Genomic DNA, 25,504 nt, shown 5'->3' on the forward strand with positions numbered 1-25,504 from the left:
CACCTTCCGTTCTTAGCACCTCTGTATAAACCTTTGTGTTTTTGACGTTTAGCACCAGAGTTTTTTTCATACAGCACCTGGAGTGGGGGGCTGGCTGTTACGGCGCCCCCTTCTGTCCCGTAGCACCCTCGTCCGACCACCGTTTCCCGCTTCTTTCGTTTCCAAATGTCCCGCTCCTCCGAACCGTGATTTAAATACAAAGACATGTTGGACCATTTCGTCGTTCAAAACTTGCATGTGGCGTAGATGAGGGTGAGGGGCGAGGGTGAGGGGCGAGGGTGAGGGGTGGGCTCCAAAAGGTCCTCTTCTTCTTCTTCTTCTTCTTCTTCTCGGCCCCATCGTGTCTTTTATAAAACGTGTGTGTGTTTCTGATGTAAATTTAGCCAAGGAAACAAACAGGCCCCACCTCGAACCCAAACTTCTGGTTGGGGTCCCCAAAGTCAGTCAACATAACGTCCACAATGGGAACCTGGTCAATTTTGGGAGTATTGATCTCCATCACAGTCTTTGCATAGCCGCTCCTCGTCTGCAACAAGAAACAAGAGACGTTAAAATGAGTCCTGGTTTAGTCCTGGTTTAGTCCTGGTTCAGTCCTGGTTTAGTCCTGGTTCAGTCCTGGTTTAGTCCTGGTTCAGTCCTGGTTTAGTCCTGGTTCAGTCCGTCTTTGTCTCTGTTTTGTTCTGAGTCGTTGCTTTTTTCCCTGGAGAGTTTTGTATTTTTTGTCTCCAGGAGCTAAAATCTTTTTTTTTTCCCTGATTCTAAACGGGATAAACACATTTGATTGACACATTTGAACCTTTTGGTTTTGTGGAGAACATTATAATCGAGTGAATGAACCTCGTCTCTTTTGTTCTGTGTCGTTCACACCTGAGCTGCTCCAAAACCTTCAGCGTCACAGGAGAATCAGGCTCTGAGGTCAGACACATTCAGCCGCTCTGACCTCAGCTCTGACCTCATCTCTGACCTCAGCTCTGACCTCAGCTCTGACCTCAGCTCTGACCACAGCTCTGACCACAGCTCTGACCACAGCTCTGACCACAGCTCTGACCACAGCTCTGACCTCTCCATGTCTGACCTCAGATGATTTCATTGGAGGAATAATAGTTCTTTTCTTGGCGCTTCAGTCGGATGAGGACATAATCGTGTCTATTCAGTCTGTACCTTTTATTCCAAATGTCAGAGTAAATGTGCCAAAAATCAAATGTGAATTGCCTCTTCAGAGTTTGGCCACAAGGAGGCGCTCACGATCAAACTGAGTGGATTTAATCAGATTTGTCAGTGTTTGAACAGCGCCTCCTGCTGCCAGCCGTGGGATAAATATCTAACTCTTAAGTCTTTTATATTTGGTGCTGCAGAGTTCAGTATATCGGTCGATTATTGTGTATTTTTGGACTTTTTGTGGTTAATTTTTTGTCCATTCATAACAAAGACACCTCAGACAGTTAAAATATCATCATGAAAATAATGAACTAAAATCAAACCAAAGTGAGACTCACCGCACATCCGTCTGACAGGGCTTTGATGTACGGGTTATTATCGTAGGACATTTCCTCGTCGTTGGCTCCCAGGAAGCGCACAGCCTTGTCGTAGCTGTCGCTGGCGGAGTCGTGCCACGCCACAGACTGGTGACAGCTGTAGGTGAAGTTCTGCCGCGCCGAAGCCGTGAGGAGCCTGAGGAAGGTCATCTGGACCATGTTTATCGAGCTCCCCTCCACGTCCACGTAGGACAGCTGCAGACAGAGATAAGACGCACTCTGAGATTACAGCCGCAGAGGGACGTGTTAGCTTAAACGATCAATGTGTTAGCTTAAAATATGAATGTGTTAGCTTAAATATGAATGTGTTAGCTTAAAATATGAATGTGTTAGCTTAAAATATGAATGTGTTAGCTTAAAACATGAATGTGTTAGCTTAAAACATGAATGTGTTAGCTTAAATGATCAATGTGTTAGCTTAAAACATGAATGTGTTAGCTTAAAACATGAACGTGTTAGCTTAAATGATCAATGTGTTAGCTTAAAACATGAATGTGTTAGCTTAAATGATCAATGTGTTAGCTTAAAATATGAAAATGTTAACTTAAAACATGAACGTGTTAGCTTAAAACATGAACGTGTTAGCTTAAAACATGAACGTGTTAGCTTAAAACATGAACGTGTTAGCTTAAAACATGAACGTGTTAGCTTAAAGAATGAACGTGTTAGCTTAAAGAATGAACGTGTTAGCTTAAACATGAACGTGTTAGCTTAAACATGAACGTGTTAGCTTAAATAATGAACATGTTAGCTTAAAACATGAACGTGTTAGCATTAGCGCTGCATTAGCTTGTACCTTTAGTTAATGATCATCTCTATGATTTAAACTCTGTATTGATGTTTTATTCAGACTTTCTCTTGTTTGTATTTTTCAGGTTAAAGTGAATCAAACTACAGTCCAACCAGAGGATAAGACGGGTCTGTGGTGAGTCCTGGTTTAGTCCTGGCTTAGTCCTGGTTTAGTCCTGGGTTTAGTCCTGGGTTTAGTCCTGGGTTTAGTCCTGGGTTTAGTCCTGGTTTAGTCCTGGTTTAGTCCTGGTTCGGTCCTGTTTTAGTCCTGTTTTGGTCCTGGTTTAGTCCGGGTTTAGTCCTGGTTTTAGTCCTGGTTTAGTCCTGGTTCAGTTTTCGATTTAGTCCCAGTCTTAATCTGCTTTTTATTTTCTGATTAGACTTTTTGGTTAAGGTCGTGTGATTTTTGTGACATGTGACATGTGACAGTTCTTTTCTTCTTTATATTCGAGCGTTTGACGTCAGTTTATGTTTGAAATGAGGCCGAGGTTAAAGGAGCAGATCAGCTCAAAATGAACAGGCTCCAGTCGACTGAGCTCAGGGTTTAATAGAAACTGTGGAGGGTCAGGAGTTTGTAATTTCACGGCCAGAGCAGCATTTTGAGTCTATTAGTGCTAAACTGAACAATGAGCAGCAGAAACGAGAAGAGAGAGAGAAACGAGAAGAGGGAGAGAAACGAGAAGAGGGAGAGAAACGAGAAGAGGGAGAGAAACGAGCAGCAGAAACGAGAGAGAATCTACTCACCATTTTCCCGCGCTTAAACTCACTGAACCATGACCCTGGCGTTTCTTTGGGCCATGACGATATTCTGACCTGTGGACGACACAAACACATCAGCTCTGGACTATTTTAGTCTCCAGGTCTCTCAGTCTCCAGGTCTTATTCTCCAGGTCTCTTAGTCTCCAGGTCTTAGTCTCCAGGTCTTAGTCTCCAGGTCTCTTAGTCTCCAGGTCTCTTAGTCTCCAGGTCTCTTAGTCTCCAGGTCTCTTAGTCTCCAGGTCTCTCAGTCTCCAGGTCTTAGTCTCCAGGTCTCTTAGTCTCCAGGTCTCTCAGTCTCCAGGTCTTAGTCTCCAGGTCTCTTATTCTCCAGGTCTCTCAGTCTCCAGGTCTCTCAGTCTCCAGGTCTCTCAGTCTCCAGGTCTCAGTCTCCAGGTCTATTAGTCTCCAGGTCTCTCAGTCTCCAGGTCTCTCAGTCTCCAGGTCTCTCAGTCTCCAGGTCTCTTATTCTCCAGGTCTCTCAGTCTCCAGGTCTCTCAGTCTCCAGGTCTCTCAGTCTCCAGGTCTCAGTCTCCAGGTCTCTCAGTCTCCAGGTCTCTCAGTCTCCAGGTCTTAGTCTCCAGGTCTCTCAGTCTCCAGGTCTCTCAGTCTCCAGGTCTCTCAGTCTCCAGGTCTCTCAGTCTCCAGGTCTTATTCTCCAGGTCTCTCAGTCTCCAGGTCTCAGTCTCCAGGTCTCTCTGGTCTTAATATCTGATGACACCTGGTCACACTGAGGTTATGTTTCTGCTCGTACAAACACACTCACCCCGTTGGACTTCTTATCTGGGTAGATGCACGTTTCACCGCCAGCCGTAAAGTTACAGTAAACTTTGAAGGAGTCTCCAGAGCAGCCCTGGTTTGGATCGATCCAGTACTCGCCTGAGGAAGAGGAAGATGAGAGGAGGGGAGAGTTAGAAGAATAACGAGCCAAGAAACAGGTGATAAACCCTGATAAAAGTGTGCCTCCCTGAAGGAGCAGGGAGGAGGTCTCCTGCCAAACGTTTAGGAGTTCTCCAGCTAAACTTCGAGGAGGTCTCCAGACTTTAAGGAGGTCTCCACACTTTAAGGAGGTCTCCACACTTTAAGGAGGTCTCCACACTTTAAGGAGGTCTCCACACTTTAAGGTCTCCAGCCAAATGTTTAGGCCTATCTCTTCCAAAACATTTTAAATTGATCATTATCCAAACTTTTCAGGTTTTCCAAAGTGCACATGAACCTTCTTTCTACGGGTGTCAGAGTGATAGAAAATACAATTAACCAAAACAAACTATTCCATGTTTTGAACGGAGAAAGTACTCAAAATGGCCGACAGATTTGACGATGTTTCTACTTTACAGAAATAATGATGCAAATATAGTAAGTATTTGTATTATTTATAAGTTTCACATTCATAACACCTTCTGTACGAGCAGAACTCCACAAACAGGACGGCGTCTCTGGAGTCTCATTTGTGGAGGTTTACAGACTTCCATTACAATCTGGCCCGGCTTAATGCGCCTGCAGTGCATATGCTGTGTGTCATTAGATTTGTGCATTGTGGGGACTGACCATCTGGGAACTCGGGATGGGACAGCTGCAGGTCTTTGCAGGTCCGGGCGGGGTTGTTCTGGGTGCCCATGGGGTACTTCATACGCTCTATGTCCTGTTTGAGGAGGTTCAAAGAGCTGAAGATGTCCTCCATGCCCTCGCCGTAGTCCATGTAACCTCCGGCCGCGTCGGCCTGCGTGTCGCTGGAGCGTTTGGTCTTCTTTGGAGACGAGATGGGCAGGGGCTGGATGACCTCACCGGGGGGACCCTGGTTTGGGAAAAGTTTAGTTTTATTTGTGATGTTTAATGTTTGAGACGGTTACAGTTCAAATCCTGTTGGTTTGATCATCTTCATCTGGAGTTTTAAACGTTTGCTCTTTTTGTGCCTTGAGGGTTTCACTGCGACAAAAACACTGTCGTAAATTTACATTAAAACATTTCTTTTGTGCAGGGAAATATTCTCCAAATTACACCAATAAACAGGAAACAAACCCATGAACACATGAACATTTACATAATAATAATAATAATAATAAAAGTGCCTAAGTCTTATACGGCGCTTTTCCAGACTCACATTTGCTCTACAGTTTGTCTGATTCATTCACTCTGTGCTGGAGCCACAGCTGCCCTGGGACAGACTGATGGAACTGAGTCTGACACTCTGCACCATCTGACCCTTGACTCATTTGGATCCACAGTCTGTTTAAAGAAGTGACCGAGTGAGACGTCCCCACAGCGTCACATGAAGCTCATCGAGGCTGGAGCAGGTGTCAGGACCATCTGGAGCCCAGATCCATATTTGGAATTCCGGCTGTTATTGTCATAGCAACCGAAGAGCCAATCAGGAGCGAGGCAAAGGTGACCCCCCCCCCGCTGGTTTAACAGGGACCGGACGCAGAGCGACGCTCTGGCTTATCTTTGTACTGAAAACCCAAGTTTGATCCAGAGTCAACGATGCTGGAGTTTGTGACGCGGCGGGTCAGGGGTCAGAGGTCAGGGGTGACCAGTGGACAGTCTGTGGTTCATCTGATAATGACAGAGTTTGAACAGCTGCAGCTCCATCAGCTCGAGTTTAAACGGGCGTAGTTCATATAAACCTCAGATACTCACAGGAGCACCTGGAGGACCGATCGCTCCGGTGTCTCCTTTAGCACCGGCCGGACCCTGAGGAAAAAACACAAGTCCTTTAGTTTGAACAGACACAAACCAGACGTGTTTAAAACACACGTGTTCAAACACACGTGTTCAAACACACGTGTTCAAACAGATTAAAACAGGACTCACCGTTGAACCTTTGGCTCCTTTTGGCCCCTGAGGACCCTGTTAAAGGGACAGAGTGTGTCAGAGCGAGGACAGAATATTAATGAGACTTTAGTGTCGACAGCGAGACTTACAGGTAAACCAGGAGGACCAGGGGGCCCGAGGGGCCCGGACGCACCAGCGATGCCCTGAGGACAGAGACAGGGTCAGAAACACGACTCTCGCAGGGAGACGGGGTCAGAAACATGACTCTCGCAGGGAGACGGGGTCAGAAACATGACTCTCACAGGGAGACGGGGTCAGAAACACGACTGTCACAGGGGGACGGGGTCAGAAACACGACTCTCAGGATCATTTCCTCTGTTTTCATATTTATCTGTAGTTACTAAATATACTGCACGTTCTATTATCTCTCATTCCCTCGTTCTTTTAAACACTTTATTTTCGTTCCCTCGTTCTTTTAAACACTTTCTGCTGGACTCTGTGTGGTCCAGATCCTCTGGGGTCACTGAAGTTTGTGGAGCTGAAGTTAATTAGATTCATTTGTGTTTCATTTAACAGTTTTAATTACGCCGTAAACGGTGGGTGGATTTTGAACGTGGGCGGGACGCAAAACTTTCAAGCCTCTAATGAAACGTAATCTATAAAAGACGGGAGTTTTGTCAGCATCAAAATTATTCAGTTAATTATTCATTTAATTTAAGCAGAGTTCAGATACGTCCACGGGCTGAAAAAGACCTGGACTAAAGCCGGACTCTGGACTTTTCTGTGTTTAAAATATCTGAGTTTTCACAGAATGAAACGCTCGAGTGAAAGAGTCAGGACCAAGAAGAAAGACAAAGACACGAACTGAAGAACAAAGACGAGAATGTGTGAACGGGTCTGTGTGAACGGGTCTGTGTGAACGGGTCTGTGTGATCGGGTCTGTGTGAACGGGTCTGTGTGAACGGGTCTGTGTGAACGGGTCTGTGTGAACGGGTCTGTGTGAACGGGTCTGTGTGAACGGGTCTGTGTGAACGGGTCTGTGTGAACGGGTCTGTGTGATCGGGTCTGTGTGAACGGGTCTGTGTCTAAGTGTGCGTAAGTGTGTGTTTGTTTGTGTGTAAGTGTGCGTCTGTGTGTGTCTAAGTGTGCGTAAGTGTGTGTTTGTGGGTAGGGGTGTGTCTGTGTGTGTGTAAGTGTGCGTCGGGGTGTGTTTGTTTGTGTGTAAGTGTGTGTGTTTGTGTGTAAGTGTGCGTCTGTGTGTGTCTAAGTGTGCGTCGGTCTGTCCGTGTGTGCGTCTGTGTGTAAGTGTGCGTCTGTGTGTGTCCGTGTGTGCGTCTGTGTGTCGAAGTGTGCGTCTGTGTGTCGAAGTGTGCGTCTGTGTGTCGAAGTGTGCGTCTGTGTGTCGAAGTGTGCGTGTTTGTGTGTAAGTGTGCGTCTGTGTGTGTGTAAGTGTGTGCGTCTGTGCGTAAGTGTGCGTCTGTGTGTGTGTAAGTGTGTGTGTTTGTGTGTAAGTGTGCGTCTGTGCGTCTGAGCATAAATAATAAACATGGTGAAAACAAAGGCGTCGTTTTTCTCGCTGCTTTTGCTGCTAATGACAAAAATCCATCAAAATTCCTGTTTGAAAATTCTATTGTTTAAAATCTTAAGACTCAAGGTTAAAAAATAAACTCAGACAGTGATGAGTTTACGGTTTGTGCGGAGAAATCCCAAGGAGACGGAGACACGGAAGGACAAAAAAGCAAAAGCAAAATGAAAACCGCTGCCTCATTATCGTTTCAAAAAGTCAGATTTAAAGACACTGGAGATGTCCCGCAATACGGCATTAAAGTCTGACAAGCAGGTGACGGGCATTTTCGCAGTAAAGATATCGAAGACTGATGAGTTTAATTCCATCCTCTGGAGCATCTAACGTCGCCATGGAGACAAGCAGGTGATGTCTAACTCTAACCCTCCAGAAAAGTTACACAGTGAACCTTTAAATTATTGATAAACCTGCTGCTACTCGCTGTCGTCGGTTTAATGTAAAGACTGAATCTTCCATTTCAGCCGCAGCCGAAGCGTCACAGCGAGAGGCGAAGGGGGAGGCGGCCTGTGACGAGCCCAGAGGCGAAGGGGGAGGCGGCCTGTGACGAGCCCAGAGGCGAAGGGGGAGGCGGCCTCTGGACCGCGGCACGATTGAGGTCGTTCATCACTTACATTGTCTCCTTTTCCACCGGGGGATCCTTGAGGTCCAGGCAAACCGCGGTCTCCCTTCTCTCCCTGCTCGCCGGGCGGCCCGATCAAACCAATCAGACCTGGATGACCCTGAGAGCAGAAACAAACGAGCACGTGAACACACAGGAGCGCCAACGTGTGTGTGTGTGTGTGTGTGTTGTGTGTGTGTGTGTGTGTTGTTTTATATTCTCTTTTGGTGGACACATGTGAGACTGTTGTATTTCACTGAGTTTAAATCTACTCTAGGGTTTATATTATATTATTTATATTTATGTCGGGTTTATATTATATTATTTATATTTATCTCGGGTTTGTCGAGTGAAGGTGTCGACAGTTAAATCTTTGTAAACATTTCAGAGTCAAAACAAAAACAAAGCTGAAAAAACCGAGGTACAAAAGTCCAACAGTGACAGATAAAGTTAAACCTGTCGCAGATTTAAAGTCGGGGGGTCACATGATCAAAGTGGGTGGGCACAGTCACCTGGTGCATGATGGGACGTGTAGGCTGAGCAGAGTTTAGCTCTTAGCAACACATTTAAATCATACATGCAATTAAATCTGGTTTTTGTTTTGATATTTTTACCACATTACGTCTGTGTTACGTCTATGTTGCGTCTGCGTTATGTCACACTATGTCTGTTTATGTCTCAGTTACGTCTACGTCACAGCTGCATTACGTCTGTTACATCCATGTTACATCTACATTATAACTGCGTTGCATCTGTGTTACGTCTGCGCTACACCACCGTTACGTCTGCGTTACATCTGCGTTCTGACTCCTCTTCAGGCTCCGTGTTTCTGAGCTGATTCAGACACTTCTTTCTCTGTCAGAGCATCAGGCCTCGTTATATTTCAGCCGTGGATCTGACAGATGAAGACGGAGCCAAACTGCAGATTAAAGCCATAGATCACACTCAGCTCCAGATTCAATCCGTTTGAGTCTTTCGTCTTTAGTAGCGTCGATGACAAAGATCTAATTGTCTTTCTCCCAAACGCTGCTGTTAAGTTTGTAATTATAAAAGTTGTAGCGGGTTTTGTGGAGGCGTAAATGGAAATATAAGTTTGAGTTGAACTTTTGTAACAGTAAAAGTCAAAGTTAAATCTGTCACTGGACAAAAAGTTGTAGAGTGAAGACGTTTGGCCGCTCGTCCGAAGGGAAGGGACTAGCTAGCTACACTGAAGCTAACACACCTGTTTGTTTACAGTTTCTGTTTGTTGGTTTAATGAGCTTTACTATGTGTGCACTGTGCCTGAGTCATATTTAGCATAAATATACAACTCTTAATGGGGTTTTTCCACATATTAGCATCCTGGCTCGCTCTGTTGTTCTCTTTGTTTCCTTTGTTTGCTTTGGGTGGATGGGATGTCTGAGGACCACATTCCTGTTCAAAGAAGGATTGTCTTTCCTACAAACTGTCTTCTTTAATTCGTCCCAAACCGTTTTTCTCTGGCTCTGGACCTCAGAGTCAGAGGGACCTCAAGAGGGACCTCACTCACCTTTTCTCCTTTAGAGCCGGGGTCGCCTTTGAGACCAGGGAGTCCGGGAGGGCCCTGAACACAACACACGTTTGATTTAGAATTAAAATACAGCGACGCACAACAACAACTCTCTAAAAATATTGTACATTATAATAAACATTATTTTACAAACTATGAATCAGTTATGAAACATTTGGTTCAGTTTAACACAAACCCTGCAGATTTATGGTGAAAACACTGTTCCACCTTGTGATGTCATCATGTGGTGATACAGGAAGTGCTCCTCTGTGTTTTTAAACTCCACACACCTTCATTTATAGAATCATCTGGATCATTTCAGTCCTGGAGTTGTCTCTTATCTCGACTGAACTAAAGCTAAAAGGAGGAGTTAACATGAAAACTACCACTTGATGACATCACAAGGTGGAACAGAGCGTTTTGATCTTTGTAGATGTTACAGACTAATAATAAAGTGACTCAAACATGTGAATGAAACAAAACACAACTCCAGGTCTGTTTTTGACACATTAACATCATTAGAACATGAGTCATGTTTGTGTGATACAGGAGCTTTAAATCCTGCTTGATCTTGTATCTTTACTCAGCATAAAATACTCACTGCTATTACTACTACTACTACTACTATTACTACAGCCACTACTACTACTGCTACTACTACAACTATTACTACTACAACTATTACTATTACTACTACTTGTGTAAAACTACTCCTGAGAATCTAAAGAATCTAAATAGAATTCCCAGAGTAAACTTCTGTTCATCTGGGACGTGTTGGGGGAAATATTCTGACTAAAGTTTTTCGAGTTGAAGCTTCGATTTTGAGCAAAACAAAAATAAAAACAAAAAATTCAGAAGAAAAATAAATGATTTGGCCGAAATGTAAATAATATGAACCTGAATATTCACACTGATCTAATTTCTCTAGTTTTAAGATGAAATCAAAAATATTAAATCTATAAAGTTTGGAGCTGTAAATGGACGATGCTCCAGTGTCCAGTCTGTCCAGGTCTGACCCTGATGACCCACACTGACCATGGGCCCGGGCGGGCCGTCCTGTCCTGGAGCTCCGGGGAGACCTTGTTCACCCTGAAAAAAACAAAAGAACATTTGTTACGTTATAGTTTGATCTGGACGTTAGGTCAGTGTGAGGTCAGTGTGCGGTCAGTGTGCGGTCAGTGTGTGTGTTTATATCAGACTTACGACGGGGCCGGGGATGCCTCTCAGACCTTCGGGGCCTGGTTTTCCGGGGGGTCCCTGGGGTCCGACTGGTCCAGTTTTACCTGCGGGGCCCTCTGACCCGGCCTCACCCTGTGGACACACACACATACACACACAACACACACATACACACAACACACACAAAACACACACATACACATGAATCAGTGATGATACTAAAACATAACCACAAACAGCATCATGTGTTACAGGAAACAGGAGAGGAGGTGGAGGAGACTCGGGAGGTGGAGGAGGTGGAGGAGACGGAGGAGGTGGAGGAGGAGACTTGGGTCTGTTAGTCTTCATCTTTGCTGCTGTTTTTATGTAAATATCATTTTCAATTATGAAGAAAAAAAGGTCACGATTAAAATAAAGATGATTTGAAACAATTATTCAGTTGAGACTTTTTCTATTTGTGATTCGTCTGAATCTGGATTAAACTGAACGACACGAGCTCCAGATCGTTCAGGATTTAATTATTCTGCTTCAGTGAAACTGTTTTGCATTTGACTGAAGCAAAACACGATTCAAACTCGACTCAAGGCACAAAATAATCACCACAGATTTAACACAGACCAAACTTCAGCCTGAAACAGCAGAGACTCAAAGAGAAACAACAGACACAAGACACTCGGACTCGGGGGAGGAGGTGGAGGACTCGGGTGGGGGGGGAGGTGGAGGACTTGGGGGGGGGGGGGGGGGGGGGGGGGGAGGTGGAGGACTCGTTGGACTGGTTGACTCTGTATTTTGAGTTGATTTACCTTTGCTCCCTTCTCTCCTTGTCTTCCCTCTGCACCAGCAGCTCCAGGAGGTCCCTGAGGAAGAGGAGGAGACACTTTAGTGTTTAAGACGACACAAAGACCAGAGGCCCACAGGACCAGAGGCCCACAGGACCAGAGGCCCACAGGACCAGAGGCCCAGAGGACCAGAGGCCCACAGGACCAGAGGCCCACAGGACCAGAGGCCCACAGGACCAGAGGCCCACAGGACCAGAGGCCCACAGGACCAGAGGCCCACAGGACCAGAGGCCCACAGGACCAGAGGCCCACAGGACCAGAGGCCCACAGGACCAGAGGCCCACAGGACCAGAGGCCCAGTGTGTTTTGGCAGTGACATTAAATTATAAAAATGACATCATGATCATTTCTGTCAAAAGCCCAAATGTCCACCATTTTGTTAGTTTATTGTTAATTTTAAATAATAATACGACCCAATGCTAATGCTAATGCTAACCCTAATGCTACTGCTAATGCTAATGTTAATGCTGCAGGTAAACGAGGGCAGTTTGACTCTGAGCCTCCTCCTTTGGGCTTTGATTTAAACTCAGACGAGTGTAAACCCAGAGTCAAATGGAGCCGAAATAAAACGAGTCCAGCTCATCACCGTGGAAACCGTCTCTACTTTTACTGACCCACAAGAATCACAAGAATCACAAGAATCACAACACTGCCATTTGAAGACGCCCCTGTCCCAGACCTGCTCTGTAAAAAAGCTCAGTGTTCTGCATCATGTGACGATAAAGTGTTTAATGTAAAAACTATAAAACATGAAACAGAAAACGGCACAAGATCAAGAGTCACTGCAGATTTAAACTGGTCAAGATTTAAAAAGGTCAAACACAAAACCAGGTCGTGTTTTAAAGTCGTCGAGCTCGAGCGACACAAACTCTTTATTTTACCCCAAATGAATTTAAACTGTAAAACAAACACGACCTCGTCTCACTGCAGAGACATCGAGATCGACCGATGGGTTTTTCATGGACGATACCGATACCGATTATTTAGAATCAGGAGAAACTACTGGCCCAGAATCTGACGATATTTGGGCCGATACTTTTCCTTAAACGTTTAAGAGCTGGACTCAAGTGTTTAATGTGTTTAAGCAGAAGATCACACACCCCCACACAGACACACGCACACACACACCCCGACACACACGCACACACACACCCCGACACACACGCACACACACACCCCGACACACACGCACACACACACCGACACACACCCCCACACACCGACACACACACACACACACCCCCACACACCCCGACACACACACACACCCCGACCCCCCCCCCCCCCCCCACACACACACACACACAAGGGCCCACTGCTTTCATTCAACCCCAGGACCTTGAGACATGAACTGGACACTGTGAGGGACTTTGGACATGACTTTAGTGTCCCCTGACCCCTGACCTCTGACCTCTCCATGATCACAAATTTAAACATCAGGAGCATCAGGAGACACCAAGAGACATCAGGAGACATCAGGAGACACCAGGAGACATCAGGAGACACCAAGAGACATCAGGAGACACCAAGAGACACCAAGAGACATCAGGAGACATCAGGAGACACCAAGAGACATCAGGAGCATCAGGAGACACCAAGAGACACCAAGAGACATCAGGAGACATCAGGAGACATCAGGAGACACCAGGAGACATCAGGAGACATCAGGAGACACCAAGAGACATCAGGAGCATCAGGAGACACCAAGAGACATCAGGAGACACCAGGAGACATCAGGAGACACCAAGAGACATCAGGAGACACCAAGAGACATCAGGAGACATCAGGAGGTGGGCAGAGTGTCTCTTTCATTCTCTCCTCTTCCTCTCAGCTCCTCTTCAGAGCCTCTCTCTTTCCACATCGTGTGCTCTGATTGGTCCGGACGCCTGAGTACTATTGACCGTGCCCATAGTGTGTGCTCGCCGCGTGCTCGCCGCGTGCTCGCCATGTGCCTGGGAGCTTTCATCCTCGTCCTCCTCGCTGGTGGTGAGGAAGAGGAGCACTCTTGATCAGTATTAAGAGGCTGTAGACGTCGCAGATGCTCTGATCTCACATCTCCGTCTTTTCAAGGTTAAAGTAGCTCGCCATCACGAGGCGGAGGAGACGCTTTTAAGACCGGAGCAAACACATTTATGTGTCCTCACCGCAGCAGAGTCTCAGATACAAGTTTGACAGGAAAGATTTTTATAATATGTTTGATTATAATTAAATAAAATAATTCACTGTTTGAGTCAAAATGAGACAAAAAAACAACAGAGAAATGTCCTGGATCGGATCAAATCGACCAAAAAAATAAGAATCGTGATGATTTCAGAAGCAGAATTTTTTTTTATTTTTTTTTGCAGAGTCTTGGTCTTGTCCATCTCGTTGGACAGATGAGTGGACGTGTTTACTGTCGGACCAGAAAGTCTCAGAATGAGCTTTAATTTACACAGAGCTGTTGTGTCTGTGCGATAGAAACACGTCTGGATCTGTCATTTTTCTCTCCGTTGATCTTCTTTCTCTTATTATCAGTCTGAGCGGAGACTCCCAGACTCCCAGACTCCCCTCACCCCAGACACTTCCTCCAGCTCCTCTGTGGGACCTGAGGTGTTTGTCTAAAATAAATAAATGCTGTTTTCAGTCTCTGGTATCGGTCGATATCGAGCTGCAGTATCAGAATCGGTATCGGCACCGAAAAATCTGCCTGAGTGAGTCTCTAATCTGTCGAGTCTTTTAAAGGTTTTGAATCGGCTTCAGTCAAATATTTTACACAGACTTTACATAAAATCAATTAAAAATATAAACGTGTCGTGTTATAATTAAAAAGCCGATCCACAAACTGGACTGAAGGTGAATCTGTCCATTACACCGATTAAAACTCAACTGTATTTTAAAAATCTACTTTTGTCAGCAAATATTTAGGTACTTTTTCTGTAATAAAATACAAAAAAATACAGAGAATTTTGTCTTGTAAAAATAAAAATGGAGAACAGCCAAAGAAGCAATCCTGAATGTGTCCTGTAGAGGAAAAACAGTTTAAACTTTAAAGGTAAAATGTATAAAAATCTGTGGTATAAAGTTTATATAAGAGACACTTAGCTCAGAATCTAGAACAGAAGAACAGAGGATTTAGCCCCGAACAGGCCGTCCACGTGTGTGTGTGTGTGTGTGTGTGTGTGTGTGTATATATATATAACACACATATATAGAGCATATATGGACCAGGCTGTATCGACGTGTGTATATAAACACACACATATATATATAAACAGTGAGTATATATGGACCATGTGCAGAATAAACAGCGTCTAAATTGTTCCTGGATAAAGTTTCGCTGGGATTGATTTCTGAGTTAAAACTTTGGGATGTAATTACTTTTACTATGACTTTGCCAAAAACCTTAATGAGACTCTGAGGCCGAGTCTGCGACGCTTCACCAAAACAACTCATTTGGAGAAGAATAGTTTGATTTTCCAGAGGCCGAACGCCGAGTCCGACTCCGACACAAAGCGGCTCTGGGATTAGACATTCACACCAGCGCCGCCGGGATCATCCCGGTCCTTTCTGCGGCGTGCGGCAGATGAAATGGCGTCCCCTGACCATAATCCCCGGGCCATTTAAACGGAGCGCGTGCAGATACCAGACGTATTACCCAGAATGCAAATTTAGAGACATTATGAGAGCGGCCGCTTTAACATTCACCGCGTGTTTGTGAGTCCAGTGTCGTCTTTTCAAATGCACTCGGTAACTTTTCTCTGAGCGTCTCCACGGCGACGGCTCCTTTTGATGTGGACGTTAAGATCGACATTATTCAGGAAATATGTTAATGGTCCAGATCTGTGTGTGTGTGTGGGGGGGGGTATGTCGGGGTGTGTGTGTGTGGGGGGGGGGTGTGGGTGTGTGTGTCCGTGTGTCCAGAGCGTTTGTGTTACATCGAGAGTGAACTCAGTGTAAAACAGACACACACAGAGACAGACACACACACAGAGACACAGACAGAGACACACACACAGAGACACACAGACAGAGGAGTCGTGTGTTTATCATATTTCATGTTTATGATTCTTATGTTTATGTGGCCTCTGTGTTGTGTTTGTGTCTCTTGTGTGTTCTGTCGTGTATGTGTGTTGTTTTTTATTTAAAAGTCTTCTACTGCACATACTTCATACCGCACATACTTTATACTGCACATACTTTATACTGCACATACTTTATACTGCACATACTTCATACTGCACATACTTCATACTGCACATACTTTATACTGCACATATTTCATACTGCACATACTTCATACTGCACATACTTTATACTGCACATACTTCATACTGCACATACTTCATACTGCACATACTTTATACTGCACATACTTTATACTGCACATACTTCATACTGCACATACTGGTGTAGTGTTATGTTCCACCCACAGGGGGCACTTTTCCTGTAAACTGTTAAATTGATCCAGTTCGTGGTTTTTCAGGGATAAATATTCAAAACTTCCTGTTATGAAGGATTTGTCATGGCAACGGTCCTGTTGCCATGGCAATAATGCAATTCAAATCCCACATTGTACCTTTTGAAAGATGAACGACCTTCACAAAATCCTCCAAATCAGGAAACATGAATATCTAATCTGTTGTTTTGCAAATAAAATCCAAACTTAGTTTGTGCTTAAACCCTGAGCTCCGTCTTCACCTGGTCAGAGTCTGGTCAGAGTCTGGTCAGAGTCTGGTCAGAGTCTGGTCTGTGTCTGTCCGTCAGGCTCCAGATCGATAAACTGTCACATTCGATATAACACTGTGGCTTTCCTGCTGCTGCCGCGGCGACGTAAACGAGCTTTAGCAGCGCGGAGCCTATTTTTTAGCTAAGCCGTCTCAATTCCCCGCTAAGAAATCACAAAAAGATTCATGATTATTCCTCGGTTACATCCATCTGGCGGCGGATTTGAGCGGCTTTAGCCTCAGACGGACCCTCAAATCTCACTTTGTTTCTGCCACTTCACTTTTAATGAAAATGAATCTGTTTCTCTGCGGCCGGAGCGACGGCAGTTTGGAGAAAAGTTAGAAAACTGACACAAGTGGAGAGACGTGCGACGCCAACGAGCAGCTACCAGCTTCAGCTGTTTCAGAATGAAAGTATGGAATATTTCTATAGGGGCTTCTATGGGGCTTCTATAGGGGCTTCTATAGGGGCTTCTATAGGGGCTTCTATGGGGCTTCTACAGGGGCTTCTATAGGGGCTTCTATAGGGGGCTTCTATAGGGGCTTCTATAGGGGCTTCTATAGGGGGCTTCTATAGGGGCTTCTATAGGGGCTTCTATAGGGGCTTCTATAGGGGCTTCTATAGGGGCTTCTATAGGGGCTTCTATAGGGCTTCTATGGGGCTTCTATAGGGGCTTCTATAGGGGCTTCTATAGGGCTTCTATGGGGCTTCTATAGGGCTTCTATAGGGGCTTCTATAGGGGCTTCTATAGGGGCTTCTATAGGGGCTTCTATAGGGGCTTCTATAGGGGCTTCTATAGGGGCTTCTATGGGGCTTCTATAGGGCTTCTATAGGGGCTTCTATAGGGGCTTCTATAGGGGGCTTCTTCGGGGGCTTCTATAGGGGCTTCTATAGGGGCTTCTATAGGGGGCTTCTTCGGGGGCTTCTATAGGGGGCTTCTATGAGGCGGCACAAAACTCGAAAATAAAACAGCACTGCAATATAAAAATGAACTTTTCTGAAATACGAGGAAATAAACTGGAGCTAAACAGAGACCAGTGATTGTGGCAAAACTTACACAGGACCAGTACTACACATACACAGGACCAGTACTACACATACACAGGACCAGTACTACACATACACAGGACCAGTACTACACATACACAGGACCAGTACTACACATACACAGGACCAGTACTACACATACACAGTATCAGTCGTATCTCTGTTGTATTATTCATTTTCCAGACACATGATTAAATGTGTTTCATAAATACATTATTGACCTTATTTGGCCCCGCCCACTTTAGCGTTTTTGCCTTTAGCTCGTCTCTGAACAGTCTGTGTGTTTTAGAACAGTCTGATCTTTAAATACTTTAAATATTTGTTGTAAACTCATCCGTCTGCTCTGGGTTTGAGCAGGAGCCGAGTGAGACTCTGGTGTAGTTTTGTTTTATTATGTTTTTGTGTGTTTTGTTTAGATTAAACGGCTCCAGGTCTGTGTGTGACGAGGAAACAGTGTGATATGGACCTTTAAAACAGCTTTGTAATCGTATAGAACATGTTTACTGTTCAGATCAGCCTCTGTGAAATAACACGACTCTGTGACTCTGTAATAATAATAAAAATAATGACTCTGGATCAGACTGAGGTTTTACACAGACCTGATGTGAATGTGTTTGATTGACCTGCCTCTTCACTTTCTGTAGCACCGTTTAGTTTCATTAAAGATTATATTATTAATATAACACTCGACAGAAGCCATCTGCTGATGTTTGCTTTACTCATTCACTCACTCTTTTTCCAGGCGGTCCAGGCGGGCCGGCTTCTCCGGAGGGTCCTGGGGGTCCCTGCAAACGCAGAACAAACACAATTACCACAGACGCTTTATCTGAATGGATGATGTAACGCTGAGATAAGTTTTAATGAATGGCATCGATGGCTCCCTTTTGTCTCTGCCAAAAAGACAATAAACAGAAAAGAATATCGACGTTTGGAGAATGAGCCGCTCGGAGACAGCGCCCCCGAGTGGCAGCGAAGAAATAACCACGATAAAGCACCACGCCGCTGCAAATGACACTTATTGTGCTGCTCTGACATTTTGGTGCATTATTGCAAAGTTAATTATAAGAAACAGAAGCTCTTTGTGGAGTTTGTTAAGGTAAATATTCCAGAGTGAAGCTTTTTGGAGATTTATTCAGCCGGAGTGTACTTGGAAAACAAAACCCAAAGACAAACAAAACAGAGGTAAAGCGGCTAATTTGGAGCAGAGTTGCAAGCTCGAGTGTCATGGCAACGCAAGAGCCAATCAGGAGCGAGGTTGTTGAAGGTAACGCCCCTTCAACAACCTCGCAAAACGGACCTAAAGAAGACGCCTGATTTGTCTGTTCATATCTTGATTTTTTGGCTGTTGACTAACGTGTGCGTCTCCACGGTAACGACTGAAAATTCCACCATACACATGCATAACATTAGCGTGAGCACGTCAAAAACACATTTTATAACAGAATAAACGTAGTTGGACGATGGACGTACTGGTTGTCCCGCCTCGCCGTCCTCTCCCTTCTCACCGGCCTCTCCGTCTGTGCCCTGGACAAAAACAAATCAGAACCAAAACACAATATTCTAAAAGTAACACAAACGATTATGAGTTTGTACTTACAGCTACACCAGGTTCACCAGGAGGACCGGGGTCTCCAGGGAATCCAACGGGGCCCTTTCAACGGAGGAAAAAACAGTGAAATTATAAATAAAAGTTCACTGACGCTGGGATTTAAACTCCTCTGTTCAGGATTAGACGCTCGTTTAGCCGTTTAGTCGTACCTGATCCCAGAGAGGCTAACATAAGGAGCTAACCCCACTGAGAGGCTAACATAACGAGCTAACCCCACTGAGAGGCTAACATAATGAGCTAACCCCACTGAGAGGCTAACATAACGTGCTAGTCCCCCCAGAGAGGCTAACATAATGAGCTAACCCCACTGAGAGGCTAACATAAAGAGCTAACCCCTCAGTGTGGCTAACATAACGAGCTAGTCCCACTGAGAGGCTAACATAACGAGCTAACCCCACTGAGAGGCTAACATAACGAGCTAGCCCCACTGAGAGGCTAACATAACGAGCTAACCCCACTGAGAGGCTAACATGACGAGCTAGCCCCACTGAGAGGCTAACATAACGAGCTAGCCCCACTGAGAGGCTAACATAACGAGCTAACCCCACTGAGAGGCTAACATAAAGAGCTAACCCCCCAGAGAGGCTAACATAACAAGCTAATCCCACTGAGAGGCTAACATAACATGCTAGTCCCCCCAGAGAGGCTAACATAATGAGCTAACCCCACTGAGAGGCTAACGTAACGAGCTAACCCCACTGAGAGGCTAACATAAAGAGCTAACCCCACTGAGAGGCTAACATGACGAGCTAACCCCACTGAGAGGCTAACATGACGAGCTAACCCCACTGAGAGGCTAACATAACGAGCTAACCCCACTGAGAGGCTAACATAACGAGCTAACACCCCCAGAGAGGCTAACATAATGAGCTAACCCCACTGAGAGGCTAACATAAAGAGCTAACCCCACTGAGAGGCTAACATGACGAGCTAACCCCACTGAGAGGCTAACATAACGAGCTAACCCCACTGAGAGGCTAACATAACGAGCTAACCCCACTGAGAGGCTAACATATCGAGCTACAAAGCGATGGCCGATATGTGCGGCCATTTTGGATTATTTCCCCACATTTTGTATTTTAAATTGACTAAAACTCAGGTTTTCACATTAAAGTTTTCAAATGGAGCTTTATGCAGATCTTTAGGCGGCAGGTCAAACTAAATATCGACCTCTGCTGGACATTTAAAGCCGATATTCCATAAAGTGACATGTGCCAATATCGTCCCAGCGATATATCGATATATCGATACATCAGTCTCTCTCTAATTTTTGTCGAAACAGAAATAGTGAATTATTTCTGATGTTTGGTTTAAAAAGTGTAAAGTCCAGATAATGATTATAAAGTTATGACCGTTATACTCGTAGCCACAAAACGGCGTCTTTACTCACGGGGTTTCCCTTTGGACCGTCGTCTCCGGGGGGTCCCTTGGCTCCAGCGGGGCCGGCGGCTCCGGGGGGCCCCGCCTCTCCCTTCTCGCCCCTCTCACCTTTGGGTCCCTGTGAAAGAGGAGGACAAGTGTGAACTCGTTATATCAGAGTCACATGGGAGTCGACGGAAAAGTGAAGCAATAAACACGGGTGAGATCTGTGGAGCGGCGAGGGGGAGTGAAGTAAGACAAAAGTCCACGAGGAAATACGACAGGGACACTGCAGTTTGGATTAAAGATGTTTCCTCCTCAAAAACAGACCTGGAGTCGTGTTTTGTTTCATTTATTATTAGTCTGTAACATCTACAAAGATCAAAACGCTCCACCTTGTGATGTCATCAAGTGGAGGAGAGGAGACCAGGGGAAAAGGGAGCAGAGGAGTTTTTAAGTGAACGGCTCCTTTTCCCTTTAGTTCAGTTGTAGATTGTCAGTTTTTCTGAAGTGAAGGTGTGTGGAGTTTAAAAACACAGTGGAGCACTTCCTGTATCACATGATGACATCACAAGGTGGAACAGAGTGTTTTCAGCCTGAATGTGCAGAGTTTGTGTGTTAAACATGTGAGAATGAAAGAAAACTCCAGGTCTGTTTGTTGGATTAACACAGACTCTTTCCTTTTTCCGTGTCGTCGTGTCAAACAGTTTTATTTATTTTATTCTTCAGTTTATTGTCGGTCCATTTGTCCAAATCCAGCTCCTCGTTTGTCAGTTTTATTTTCTGACAGAGGCAGATTATTTATTCTAACAGTTTTAAATGTGAAAAATTAAAATGACAGATTATATGAACATCAGACGACACAAAAACATGATTATTTTTATATTCATTTATATTTTTACACATAAAATCCTGTGGAGTGTCATGTGACCGTTTATTAAACTTTAAACTGTTTATAAATCGCTCTGTTAATAATATTTCTTATTTCACAGGAAAATCGCCGCAGATGTTCAGACTTGGACGCAGGTTTTCTTTTCTTTATCCCCGTTTCAGTCTCGTTTCATCTTTGTCTCGTTTGAATAAAGTAGATTTGATTAAATTAAAGTGATGCTGATCTTTAGGGAGAGACTCAAACCTTCATAATGTCATTTAGTTTTATATTAAAGTCATGATGTAATTACAAAGACGACGTTTGATGTGGATTCGTTTTAGAGACAAACTGAGTCAGAACCAGCGGCGAGAACCAGCGGCGAGAACCAGCGGCGAGCCAAAGATAAAGGTTTTACTTCAGTCAGATTCAACGGAACAAAAGTATAAAGTATAAAGTTCACTGCATTTGTGGAACTTTGTGTGAAGAAGTGCATTATGGGACGAGCAGGTATAGGAGCGAGTATCATAGCAACCAAAGAGCCAATCAGGAGCGAGGCAGGAAGTGCGCACATGATCACTTCCTGTTTGAACGAAGCGGCTAGCTGGTTAGCTACGTCCATTTGTATAAAGAGTCCGTGGCGAGACGCCGCCGCCGCTCTCTGACCGGACACACGCCTGGACGCGGCTGAACGGACACGTGACCTCCTCTGTGTCACATGACCTTCAGGATCTGACACGCTGTTTTAAAGTTGAACGGCGTCACTTTTCCGCTTGTTTCTGTGCAGATGTTATTGTTTTACCTGGAATGTTCCATAGTAAGGCTTTAAACGTGTCTATTTGATTTGATGGATGTATGACCTCATCTGTCCGCGCTGGCTCCTCCCCCCGCGTGATGTCAGAGTCAGAGCGATGGCGGATAGAGCGGAGCTAGGCTAACTCTCACAAAGCTAACTTTAAAACATGTGTGAAAGCCAGATGCCCTGTCAGAACACACACACACACACACACACACACACACACACACACACACACACACTGTCTATGGGGCAGCTGCAGTACCAGGAGCAGCCACTAGTCTTATCCAGTTATTATTATAGTTTCATGTTTGTTTTGCTTTGTTTTTACTAAAATCTTGCATCCTTATTGTGATCCGGGGTGCCTCTCCACAGAGCTGAGCTGTAACTTGCCCTGATGACTCCATTTACGTGAAGTGACAGGTCATTTTAAAGCCCTACTGTGCAACATTCAAAAGGAAGAATATCTCCATGGAAACAAGCAGGTGGTGTTTAATATCTTACATCAGATCGTTTCAGAGTTTAACGCAGTTTAAGACAAGACTTAGCCCCGCCCCCTCTCCTGGTATTTAACACTAGCCCCGCCCCCTCTCCCTGGTTTTTAACTCTAGCCCCGCCCCTTCTCCCTGGTATTTAACTCTAGCCCCGCCCCTTCTCCCTGGTATTTAACACTAGCCCCGCCCCCTCTCCCTGGTATTTAACTCTAGCCCCGCCCCTTCTCCCTGGTATTTAACACACACAGGATGTATGTGTGTTTTTTTCTTTTCTTGTGCAAATCTGTGTATTTTTTGTGTTTTCTGAAGCTTTTTGTTCGTCTGACGTTTTAAATGTGACAAAGAAATAAACTTTAATTATTTCTCGTCCGTCCTCGTCCTCAGTCTCACAGTTTCGGCGCAGCACAGTGTCTCAGTTTGTCTCTGCTGTGTCGAGGCTCGTGCTGAGTTGTTAAGTTCTGATGATTTTATTCACTGAGTTTCATCGTCTCACACTTGACGAGTTTTAAAAGTGTTTTATTTACAGTTGCGTTTTACTGCGTCAGACCGTGTTTAGAGCTAAAGACATAAACTGTACTTTTACATGTTGGATGTTTTACTCACGCCTGTGCCCGGCTCTCCGGGTTGTCCGGGGTTTCCAGCTTCGCCTTGTTCACCCTGAGGAAAAAAAACAGAGTTATCGACGTCGTCTCCACTAATGTCCCAACAAACGAACGAGAAAATGTGACAGAACAGAACGTCTTTTAGATCCAAATCTCAGTCCTGTTCAGGGTTTAAGGTGAGAGGTTCTGAGGTCCCAGTTTAGTCCTGGTTGAGTTCTGGGTTGGTCTTGTTTCTGTTTCCTGGTTTTGTTCTTTAGCTTCTCTCTTTGTTTCATAACAGACGAGTTTAAACCATCACAGTCTGGAAAAGATCTCACGACTGAAGGACTAAAAACTGGACCTTTAGAACTGAAACGATGGACCTGAAGCTCAAACTGGAGCCACTGCAGCTTTTTACTAAAGATAAACATTTATCATGAACCTGTTTTTAATCTTTAAATGGAGGTGAAATACAGAGGTTTGTTTTGTTCTGAGTCAAAAGAGTGAGGAGCTCAGTTTGGACTCGCCCTGGAGAAATAAAGATCAAATTAAACAAGATCTGGTCTTGATCCAGTCTTATTCTGCTCTTGGTCCGGTCTCGTTCTGGTGTTGATCCGGTCTTGTTCTGGTCTTTATCTGGTCTCGTTCTGGTCTTGGTCTGATCTTTTTCTGGTCTTGTTCTGGCCTTGATCCAGTCTTATTCTGGTCTTGTTCTGGTCTTTATCTGGTCTTGATCTGGTCTTGGTCTGGTCTTGATCTGGTCTTATTCTGGTCTTGATCTGGTCTTGGTCTGGTCTTGATCTGGTCTCAATCTGATCTTATTCTGGTCTTGGTCTGGTCTTTTTCTGGTCTTGTTCTGGTCTTGATCCGGTCTCGTTCTGGTCTTGATCAGCTCTCGTTCTGGTCTTGTTCTGGTCTCGTTCTGGTCTTGGTCTGATCTTTTTCTGGTCTTGTTCTGGCCTTTATCTGGTCTTGGTCTGGTCTTGATCTGGTCTTGGTCTGGTCTTGGTCTGGTCTTGATCTGGTCTTGATCTGGTCTCGTTCTGGTCTTGATCCAGTCTTATTCTGGTCTTGATCTGGTGTTGATCTGGTCTTATTCTGGTCTCGGTTCAGTCTGGGTTTAGTCTGGGTTTAGTCTGGGTTTAGTCTGGGTTTAGTCTGGGTTCAGTCTGGGTTTAGTCCTGTAGTGAACCTGTCCCTGTTCATTCTGGTTTTATGATTCTTGACACATTCCTTGTTCTGTTCTTATTTTGCGATGTGTTTTTAATAAGTGACTCCACATGTTTTTTAAAACGATCTGAAGCTCCGTCCCTTCAGGCTCCATCATCTGAGCTCATTTTAACATCTGCTGTACAACATTAAGGTTTTATTCTGCCAAATTTCTCTGAAAAGGAGGAATCGTGTTGAAAATGTGGTGAAATGAACATAAACAGAGTTTAGCTTTAAGTTAAGACCGAACGTGGAGACGAGTCGTGTTTGCACAGATCAGACTCGTCCTGGTTTTTGGTCAATGTCGCTGTTTTTACGGAGTCAAAATCAAACAAAAACACAAAGTTCATCATCTCTGTCTGTTTAAATAAAGAAAAGTGAAGTTATGTTTTCACAAAAGCTTCAGAAAAAGGCGCAGTTCTCCAAGGCTAAACATGTCAGAAGGATTTAAAGCCTCGAGAACGTTCAGCTCAGGCTCCTCCGGCGAGAACATGACACGAGGTCGTTCTGAGCCCTGGACAAGGCCGAGAGGAGCCGGCGTCAAACTGACCTCACGAGACAAAGAGCCGTGAGCAAAGAGCCGTGAGTCCTACCTTCTCCCCCACAGATCCCACCGGACCCACACCACCGGGAGGCCCCTGAGGACCCTGTGGACAGAAGAAACACAAGAACACGGGTCACTATCTGGAGACGTTATATAAGACACAGAACAGAACAGAACAGCAGAGAACGAGACGACGAGGAAACACTTCATGTACAGATAATGGTTCTTCACTGTGGGGACTAAAGTGTGTTACTCGTTTCACGTTGATGCGCCTCACGAGGACAAAAACAACAACGTGATTTAAAGATGTAACACACAGGTCCACACAGGTTCAGACTGAAGAGGAACATCAGATCAGTGTTTAATTTATTTAAGTCTCTGCGCAGAGTAAAAACAGAGATTTAAAGTTTGATTCTAAATAATCGTGAAGTGTAAATAAAGAGCGAGGTTTGACTCAAATGTGACGTGTAACTTTATAGATGTATGTTTTTATTTACACATGATCAACGTCACGTGATGAAAAGTTAAAGACACGACACTTACATCAGCTCCACTCGGCCCCTGAGGACCTCGGGGACCAGGAGGACCAGGCGGACCCTGCACAAAAGAACATGGAGTTAAATCAAATCAAAAGGAGACCACAGAGCTGGACCCTGACCCCTGACCCCTGACCCCGCCTCAGCCTCATAAAGTCCAGTGAGACTCAGACGTC

The 25,504-nt window shown here is 44.9% G+C and overlaps 1 protein-coding gene across 2 annotated transcripts in view; it reads right to left on the minus strand.

The window, feature by feature from the left end:
- Nucleotides 1–306: 306 nt before the first annotated feature.
- The window catches only part of col11a1a (collagen, type XI, alpha 1a), a 97,321-nt gene continuing 72,123 nt past the window's right edge, over nt 307–25,504 (minus strand). For both annotated transcript variants that reach the window (XM_055230025.1, XM_055230026.1), the window contains exons 48-67: nt 25,336–25,389; nt 24,842–24,895; nt 23,062–23,115; nt 20,332–20,439; nt 18,930–18,983; nt 18,803–18,856; nt 18,064–18,117; nt 11,546–11,599; nt 10,767–10,874; nt 10,599–10,652; nt 9,564–9,617; nt 8,049–8,156; nt 6,002–6,055; nt 5,892–5,927; nt 5,718–5,771; nt 4,629–4,875; nt 3,847–3,959; nt 3,069–3,137; nt 1,497–1,730; nt 307–526 (exon numbers count right to left, since the gene is read on the minus strand). In XM_055230025.1, coding sequence (XP_055086000.1) covers nt 380–526; nt 1,497–1,730; nt 3,069–3,137; nt 3,847–3,959; nt 4,629–4,875; nt 5,718–5,771; nt 5,892–5,927; nt 6,002–6,055; nt 8,049–8,156; nt 9,564–9,617; nt 10,599–10,652; nt 10,767–10,874; nt 11,546–11,599; nt 18,064–18,117; nt 18,803–18,856; nt 18,930–18,983; nt 20,332–20,439; nt 23,062–23,115; nt 24,842–24,895; nt 25,336–25,389 — 1,764 coding nt within the window. In that variant the 3' untranslated portion in view covers nt 307–379. The remainder of the gene's footprint in view (nt 527–1,496; nt 1,731–3,068; nt 3,138–3,846; nt 3,960–4,628; nt 4,876–5,717; nt 5,772–5,891; nt 5,928–6,001; nt 6,056–8,048; nt 8,157–9,563; nt 9,618–10,598; nt 10,653–10,766; nt 10,875–11,545; nt 11,600–18,063; nt 18,118–18,802; nt 18,857–18,929; nt 18,984–20,331; nt 20,440–23,061; nt 23,116–24,841; nt 24,896–25,335; nt 25,390–25,504) is intronic.

The sequence above is a fragment of the Periophthalmus magnuspinnatus genome, chromosome 20 (assembly GCF_009829125.3).
Source record: "Periophthalmus magnuspinnatus isolate fPerMag1 chromosome 20, fPerMag1.2.pri, whole genome shotgun sequence".
NCBI classification, from domain to species: domain Eukaryota; kingdom Metazoa; phylum Chordata; class Actinopteri; order Gobiiformes; family Gobiidae; genus Periophthalmus; species Periophthalmus magnuspinnatus.